This window comes from Rhincodon typus, chromosome 46, assembly GCF_021869965.1.
Source record: "Rhincodon typus isolate 14 chromosome 46, sRhiTyp1.1, whole genome shotgun sequence".
Lineage (NCBI taxonomy): Eukaryota > Metazoa > Chordata > Chondrichthyes > Orectolobiformes > Rhincodontidae > Rhincodon > Rhincodon typus.
The window spans coordinates 5,656,263-5,665,576 of NC_063377.1; the positions used below are offsets into that span (position 1 = coordinate 5,656,263).

Sequence of the window (9,314 nt, forward strand, 5' to 3'; positions counted from 1 at the left end):
CCTGCTGTGTTCATCCAGCTCTACACCTTGTTATCTCAGATTCTCCAGCATCTGCAGTTCCCACTATCTCTGAAAATTAAGTGGTTGTCTTCAAGAAGATCACATTATCATGAAGAGTTTTCTTTTTTAAAATTGTTCCAAGCGGACGAAATTTCTCTTTCCTCCTTTTTTTCTCTGTTTCTTTCTTGCTCTCTTTTGTCCTCTTTCTTTCTCGCTTTCTTTCTTTCTTCAAACTGCAACGTGGTCTCATTGATCATTAATGACAACAAAGTCTTTTCTTTCCTTCACACCAAATGTTTGATTAATAGAACAGAATTTAGTTTGTTTTTCACCATGACGACTTTTGTGCTATGTTTTGCTTTCCCAGTTATTGTGTCAGAAGCATTATTCTTGCAGTCTCCACCAGTTCAGAATGTCTCTGTGAGGAGCACTGTCAAACTGCATTGCCACACGGGTTGTTTGGCGAGGGCAGTTGTTTACTGGTATAAACAGCAGGGGCAAGAACATCTGCAACTTCTTTACATCGTGACGAAATACGTCCCGCCAAACGAAAGATTTTCTGGGGAATTTAACAATGAATCAACTATTTATACCCTTGTGATTCAAAATGTGCAGAGAAATGATTCTGGTCTGTATTACTGTGCAGCTAGACCAATAAGCAGAATGCCCTTTGTCTTCGGAAATGGTTCGAAAATGCTCGTAACAGGTAAGAATTAAGGCTGTTTTACCTGCTTCATCATGTTTAACCAGGATTGCAATTGAACAGTAATTGCAATTTACCTCCCAATCCCATCAGGTCGTCCTGACATATTTCTGTTGACTCCACCGCTGAATGGAATGTTTTCCATGGGAACTGTTACATTGGTGTGTTTGCTGAATAACTTTGTGGCCGATGTTCTTCACATTCGCTGGAATATTTCCACATGGGATACCGAGAGTTGGACGGATTCTGAGACGATAATCTCATCCGAGGCGTACAGTATCAGAAGTTACATCAGAGTCCCTGCGAATGCTTTGAGTTATGGGGCTTCCTGCATTTGTTCGCTTCAAATCAACTCAACTGCAATTCTTAACAGCAAAAGTGTCTCGTTTACAAAAGGTATTTATTGGGTCTATCAGTTTCTAATTATGTTTTATTTGTGAAAATTAATTGTCAGCATAAAGTCCTTTTATGATAAGAGTTGCTCCCCTTTATTCTGTGCACGCTGACTGTCTTCTCATTTTCCTCTTTCCTGCATCTCACTGTTGTGCACGGTAGCTTTTCTCATGTTTATATCCAACTGTTTAACCAGAAAATCACTCTATAATTGTGAATTCAACATAAGTCTGATTATTAGAGGATTAGGATTTGAACCAAAGAAAGCCCATTCCCTGTTCACAACTTTCGTTCATCATGGATATGGTCAGTAGACTTTACTTAATTGCATTAATATCCCAGAAAGAGACTTATTTAGTAAAATAGGTAAAGGTCATTGTTCCTTTTCCACTCCACTTTCTTCGCAAAGTCCTTCATGGTTGTAAGGTCGTTTATCTTGTCTTCAATTTCCATTCGTCAATGTATGTTTAATGAAACTCTCAGCTTATTTTCTTCAGAAACCCTTCTAATTATTTCCGTGGTACTTTTCTATCCATATGCTATGCGCTATATAAATACAAAACCGTCTCCTTAAGTCTCAAACAATGTGTTATTGATGCCGGTATGTTTATAGGTTCTCAATTTATTTGCCTTTCAAATTGAAAACATTTTCTTGAATTCTATCCTGCCAAATACTTACACTGGTAGAAAATTCCTGTCAGAACAAAGATATTTTATTTCTTATTTGAGGGGCGAAATATCCCAGAGTTTTCAATTAGTTTTATTTTTTATACAATAATTCAGTTCTAGCTTTGGCGCAGTAAAGCATATTTGCTTTAATCTTTAGTTGCAACAAGTGCATATCTATTCATTGTTCTGTAAATTTCAATAAAACAATGGTCTCTTTGAATTCTCCAAAGCTTCTGAGCATTGCAATTCTACACTTCTTAGGGTATGTGTTCATCCATCTACTAACCTCATTATTCATTCATGGGATGAGGGCGTTGCTGGCTTGGCAGCATTTATTGCCCATCCCTAATTGCCCAGAGGGCAGTTAATAATCAACCACATTGCTGTGGGTCTGAAGTCACATGTAAGCCAGGTCAGACCTAAAGGACATTAGTGAACCAGGTGGGTTTTTCCAACAATCGACAATGGATTCACGGTCAACATTAGACCTTTTATTCCAAATTTTTATTGAATTCAAATTCCACCATCTGCCATGGCGGAATTCGGACCCAGGTCCCCAGAACATTATCTGGGTCTCTGGATTAACAGTCCAGCGATGATACCAGTAGGCCATTGCCTCCCCCCATGTTATTGCCCTTCATAATTTAAGTAATAGGATGCCAAATTGCTTCATTTATCTGACCACACATATAACAATGTGTCGTGAATACATTTGGTCTGCTTAATCTACTGAATGAAGATTTACATCTGATGTCACTTTGTACATATTTAATTGAGATATGCTTGACAACACACTAGATTAGATTGTTAAAAGCTTGATGGAGTTGTAATGTCTATAGAATTCTAGAAATGCTTAATTAGTTTGTCATAAGGTCTTGTAAGAAAACACCGAGTAAACTGCAAAAGAATTGTGAGAACACGGATGAAAATTCCAATGATAAGCATGAAGAGTAGGTGGCAGTTTCTAAATTTGTTAATGGGAAATTGCTTCTTTGGAAGATTTCAGTTCCAGGAGACAGGTTGAATTTTTGATTATATTTACATTAACACATGTATTTCGAAGAGGATCGAGCAATCCAAAGTGTTTTTAATTGAAGTAGTTATGGTTTAGTATAACATTGACACTGACGTTGAATCGACATCCTTTCCAACTTTGAATTGACATTGCTGGTTTTCCTTGATTTTTCCACAAGATTGTCATGGTTTAATTTGTGGAATTTTTAATGTTTGTTTTTCTTCTTCAGAGTCATCAATTATCAAGTGTCTTTCAACTTTTTCTGTAAGTTTTGTGGTGGTGATCGTCCTTCTCTTGGCCTTTACTTTCGCCACTGCATGGACCTATAGGAATCGACAGTCTGGTAGGAAATGTTGTTATTTCCTCCGTCATCTAAATTCACATTTCTGTATTATTGTGTTTTTGTCTTTTAAGTATTTGATCAAATGAATTAGCGCCATTTATAATGTTGATTTTTCCCTTTATATCAGATAACTGGAAGACTGACTCACTTGAAAAACAGGAGGTAAATACCAAGAAGATTTCATTTCTTAATAGCTGTATTATCATTTCACTGCTTCTATGTCACAATGTTTAACACAGATAACTATGATTGCAAAGATTGACTAAATCTTTCTTTTTGAATAATGCAAAATGGAACTGATGACAATGAAACAATTACCAACTGTCATAAAAATCCATCTTGCTTGCTAATGTCCTCAGGGAAGGAAACATGCCATCCTCACCTCGTCCAGCCCACATGTGCCTCCAGACCCTCAGCAGTGTAGTTGACTCTCGTTACCGACTGAAATGGCCTAGAAAGCCATTCAGTTCAAGGGAAGATAGGGACCAGGCAATAAATGCTGGCCAGCCAACGATGCCCATGTCCCACAAATAAAAAATTGGTGGACCTGAAAGCCATTGGAAATATACTTCCACACGTTTAAACTCACTACTTATTTTTAGTTACAGGAAGACAATTAAATGGAATAATAACAGAGTTAAAATGGTTGCATTAAAAAAAAAAAGAGGTGACACGGATTTATATGCTTCTCCAAAGTGCAAAAAAGTCAACAGTATTTGCCAATTGTGATGAATAGTTGATCATTTGAAACAAGTGAATCTTTCTGTTATATTAATTCGGTGAATATTTATATCGCTGGCTTAGGCAGATGCATGGCTAATCCCTACAAGCATTTGGGCGGGTGGTTCTGAACTGCCTTCTTGAATCAGGTACATGTACAATGCATCAAGGGAGAGAGTTCCAAGTTATGGTTTTATATGGTCCTGTCAGAGAAGTCTTGATGAATGTCATCAATGTATTTTATACATGGTACATTGCTATAACTTTGCTTCTGTCGACAATCAAGTAACTGTTTGCAGATACGTTCTCAGTCAAGCAAGCTGCTTTGTCCTGTATGGTGTCAAGCTCTTGCGTGTTGTTGGAGCTGCACTTATCCTGGCAATGGGACTCAATTCTATCAATCTTCTGACTTGTATCTTATTGATAGTGGATTATGGGGTCGGAAGTGAATTACATCCCACAGGATTCCTACTCTGCTGTGTTTGTCAGCATACGATATAGATGGTTAGTTCAGTTCAGTTGCTGGTCAATGGTAACCCCAGGGATGTTGCTAATGGGAACTCACGATAGTTGGTGATCAAATGTCAACAGGCAATAGCTAAATTCTTTCGTTAGAGAGGCTTTATCTGATACTTGTGTTGGACGAATATTGCTTGTCACTTGCCATAACCTTAAGATAACTGCATGGTATTCAGAAGTGTTACCTTATTTGGAGGGCATTAGCTATGAGGAGAGATTGTACAAACCTGATTTGTCTTCACATGAACATCAGAGGCTGAGGGGCAGCCTGGAGCACATTTACAAAGGTATGACACGCACTTGTATGTAAGATGTGTATGTATATATCTAAGGAGGGATGTGCTCACCTTGGTGGGAGTCCAGAGGGTGCTCATAACAATGATTACAGTAATGAAGGTCCTATGAGGAGGATTGAGGACTCTGGGTCTTAACTCGACGAAGTTTCAAAGGATGAGGAGAGACCTTATTGAAACTTACAGAGTACTGAGAGGTCTAGATACAGTGGAAGTGGCAAAGGTGTTTCCTCCAGTAGGAGAGACTAGTATTAGATGGCACACCTTCAGTGAAGGGATGGCAAATTAGAGGCGGCACGGTGGCTCAGTGGTTAGCATTGCTGTCTCACAGCACCAGAGGCCAGGGGTCGATTCCATGCTCGGCTGACTGTCTGTGTGGAGTTTGCACATTCTCCCCATGTCTGCGTGGGTTTCCTTTGCGTGCTGTGGTTTCCTTCCACAGTCCAAAGATGTGGGGGCTAGTTGGATTGGCTATGCTAAATTGCCCATAATGTTCAGGTATGTGTAGATTAGGTGGGAGAGAGGGCCGGGTCTGGATGTGACGCTCTGAGAGTTGGTGTGAGGGTATTGAGCCAAAGAGCCTGTTTCCACACTGTAGGGATTCTATGATTCACTAAAACTGGGATAAAGGGGGATTTCTTAAGCCAAAGCGTCGTGATTTTATGAAACTCATTGCTACAGAAGGCTGTGGAAGCCACAGGAACTGATAGAGATCAAGGGTTATCACAAGAAGGTAGGGGAATGGGGTTGGAAAACATATCAGCCACGAACAAATGGTGGCGCAGACTTAATAAGCCAAATAGCCTAAATCTGCTTCTATATCTTATGATGGTGATCTGGAAATATCTCACCAATGACTCTTCCTTAGGTTCCTTTTTTTTATTCATTAATGGGATGAGGGCATCTCTGGCTAGGCACCATTTATTGCCAGAGGGCAGTTGAGTCAACCAGATTGCTGTGGGTCTGGAGTCACATTTCGACCAGACCAGGTAAGGATAGCAGTTTCCAAAAATTGACAATGGATTCATGGCCATCATTAGATTCTTAATTCCAGATATTTTATTGAATTCAAATTCCACCCTCTGCCGTGGCAGGATTCGAAACGTGGTCCCCACAATGTTATCTGGGTCGCTGGTTTAACAGTCCAGCAATGACACCACATTGGCCATCGCCTCCCCTAGGCTATAATTATAAACCTTTATGTCAAATATGGACTTAATCATCCCTGTGATGTAAATTAATTGGGAACCACGTCCAAATATTGAACGGCCAAAGACTATGCTTAGGTTTCTATGATGGTAATGGTTTGTTTCCTTCCATAGACTCTTTACGCTCACTTGGCCTTTACTGCAGATCAAACATTCTGATTAAACAGAGGAACAAACATTCATCAGCTGAAGCAGGTTATGAAGCCATGAAGAATATTTTCTCTTTCGATCAGCTATAATTCAAGCAACATTTCCTCTATTTTGTATCGTACGCGTTTGTTTTTTTAACTTATTGCAACTGAATTGAAAATTTAATTCTGAACCCAAATAAACATTATAAAATGGAGGGATAAAGTGTTACACGAGACAATGACATAATTTTATTTCATCTTTTTACTACCCATTTGTAAATAATCAACTATATCTCCACGTTGGGAGTAGCAAATTTAGAAATCGTCTGACACGCATTGAAGAAAATCAATATTATACTCTGGAGGTGTCATTCATAATGATAGAATTTGTTGCAAAATGTAAAATATTCTGCAGAATGTGATGCTAGCTGACTTATTGAAATGGTGAAGACATAGGTAAGGTGCCATTGATGTGGGATTCCAAACTATTGAACAAGCCACAGTTGAAGAATGATCACATATATCCATGACCCTATCATTTTGATGGGAATATACAAACTCTGGCATATTGAGGTGTTATGGAACAGGTCAGACCCCCTCAAAAATTTTAAAGAAGATAGTCCAGATGCTAACTTTCTCTTACTTTCCAAGAAAAATGAAGTGAGTGTTCTAGGTGTGATGCAAGTGGTCAAACCACTCAGCTTTAAGCAAAACGAGAGATAGCAAGAACTGCAGATGCTCGAGTCAGAGATAACACAGTGTCGAGCTTGAGGAATACTGCAGGCTAGGCAGCATCAGAGAAGCAAGAAAGTTGATGTTTTGGGGCAGGAACCTTCTTCAGAAATCAGCGTCCTGAACTGAAACGTCAACTTTCCTGCTCTTCTGGTGCTGTCTGGCCTGCTGTGTCCCTCCACCTTCACACTGTTATCTTCAAGCAAAACAACAATTGTTTCAACATTACAGTTGAAACACAAACAAAAGAAAGTGGAATTTTGTGCAACTTAACTTTTGGAAACTCTAACCAACCCGATACAGCAACTTAGTTAATTAACTGTTCCAATAAAATAGCATCCCATAAATATACACCTTGGCAACAAGGTAAATTCAAACATAGATTCTTACAGGCAGAAGGGAACAGCATCCAGAGAACGATTTCAAAGAAATTCAGAAGAATCTATTACTCATGCTTGCAATACTTCCAATGCTCAAAACATCTTGCAACTGCTACTGTTCAAAGAATTAGAAAACACCTGAACTGGGAGAACTGGCCAACTTCACTTCCATTGTTAAACTGTTACTCCATAGACTCTTCACGTCCTCTGCCTTACATCCGTTCTTCAAAGAACCAAGGACAAAAATAATCTTTTTAAGGTGACAGCATCATCGCACCTCCCCCTTTAAAAATGAAACATCAACATTCAAAGATGGCTTCAATTTAAACCCCTTAGTCATATTCTATTTCTACATTACAATGCATATATATTACATTGACTCTAAGCATGCAAACATTGACTACTACATTCTGTTTTAGTCCACTCAATCCTGACACAGAACAGCTCTGACCTTCTTCATCCAAGGTGTGACAACCGTTGGCAATTACGTTTACTCATCCTGCCACGTCTACAATTTTCAATTTGAATGGTCTGTAATAACGAGCTCCACCTAAACAGTCTAGAATTTTTGTCCATAAATTTCCCCAAAAACTTTAATGGGTTATGATCAGTATATACAATGGTCTCAGACACATTATTGGCAATATACATGTTGAAATGTTGTAATGCCAACGCCAAGCTCAAATTCTCCTTCTCAATTGTGAAATATTTTTCGTGATGAAACATCAACTTCCTGGAAAAATACCCGCTAGATCTTTCTGTCTTGTCGTCATCTTGTAAGAGCAGCACCGATGCCCACATCACTCACATTGCTAGCCATCTTGAATGACTTTGTGTAATTGGGCGTGATTAATATGGGGACAGTGGTTAACACAACTTCAAGCTGTAAAATGCCTTCTAAAAGTCTGCCATCCACTGAAAGTTGCTGCACTTCTTCAATAAGTTAGTCAGTGAAGCAGCCACACTGCTAAATTTGGTACGAATTTCCGATAAAACACAGTAAATTTCAGGAATCATACTACTGCTTTCTTCATTCCTTTAGGCCATTTGTACATGTCCAGTAACATGGCCCAGGAGCATGACTTGGGCTTTGGCGAATTCACTCTTAGCCAGGTTTATCACCAAGCCTGCCTCCCAAAGTCGATTGAATAATTCCGACAAACGCAGCAAATGCTTCTTCCAATTGTGAGTAAAAATCACCAGACTGTCAATGTGTACCACACAATTAGGTCCAGAAATGACTTCATTGCTTAATCTTTGAAATGTGGCTGATGTATTTTCATACCAAATGGCATGAATTTAAATTGTATAATTCTTTCTGTGTTAGAAAAGCCAAAACTTTCCTTTTTCTTTCGGATAAGGATACCTGCCACTATCCTCTGAATAACTCCATTTTATAAATAGAAGTTGTTTGTCTCATCTTCTCAATACAGTCTTCCAAACGTGGAATAGATTATGAATCAGACTTTATAACTGCATTGACTTTGCGATATTCCACACGTAATCGTTGGATACCATCTGGTTTTGGCATCATGACTATGGGTGAGCTCCAGTCACTGCAGCTCCCTTCAATTACGGTGTCTTGGACCATGCGTTAAATCTCCTTTTGAACCTGTGCCAACTTCAGAGTGTTAAGTCTATAACTATATTGCTTAATTGAACCAGCATTTTCTACCTCCACATCATGCATATGTAAATTAGTACTTCCCAGCACATTGCCACGTATCTCCCCCTGTGATAGTAACAACACTTTCAGGTCATTTCCATTTTCATCTGGAAAGTAACACAAAAATTTACACCAATTTTTCAGAACTTCCTCATTCTCCAATTAATTTGGGGATGTCCAATTCAGAATCTTCTAAATTTTTTTCATTCTGTGTTGCAAAGAGTAACACATTCTCCTTTTGGTTTCCTTCCCTATCAAAATACCTTTTGAGCGTATTTGCATGACACACTGTGAATTTCTTTCTGTCTGGAGTCAAGTAGTTCACCTCATGCAATCTCCTTTCGATTTGATAAGTTCCACTAAAACATCCTTTTAAAGATTCACCTATCACTGTAGGTAACACTAACACTTATCTCTGTTGGCAAAATTTCGAGTTTTCGGTTTCTTGTCTGCTTCCTGTTTTACCACATGCTGTGATATTTTTAAATGTTGTCTGGCCAACACCCCCAATCTATTTTGTAGTTCCAGAAAATTTGGCACTT

At 38.8% G+C, this 9,314-nt stretch overlaps 1 protein-coding gene across 1 annotated transcript in view; it reads left to right on the forward strand.

Moving 5' to 3' along the window:
* LOC125487842 (T cell receptor alpha chain MC.7.G5-like) overlaps positions 1-6,159 on the forward strand; it is an 11,116-nt gene extending 4,957 nt beyond the window's left edge. Inside the window, exons 3-7 of the mRNA XM_048620281.1 lie at positions 368-706; positions 797-1,099; positions 3,010-3,123; positions 3,251-3,285; positions 5,978-6,159. Of these exons, the coding sequence (XP_048476238.1) occupies positions 368-706; positions 797-1,099; positions 3,010-3,123; positions 3,251-3,285; positions 5,978-6,022 (836 nt within the window). The 3' untranslated portion in view covers positions 6,023-6,159. The remainder of the gene's footprint in view (positions 1-367; positions 707-796; positions 1,100-3,009; positions 3,124-3,250; positions 3,286-5,977) is intronic.
* Positions 6,160-9,314: the final 3,155 nt, after the last annotated feature.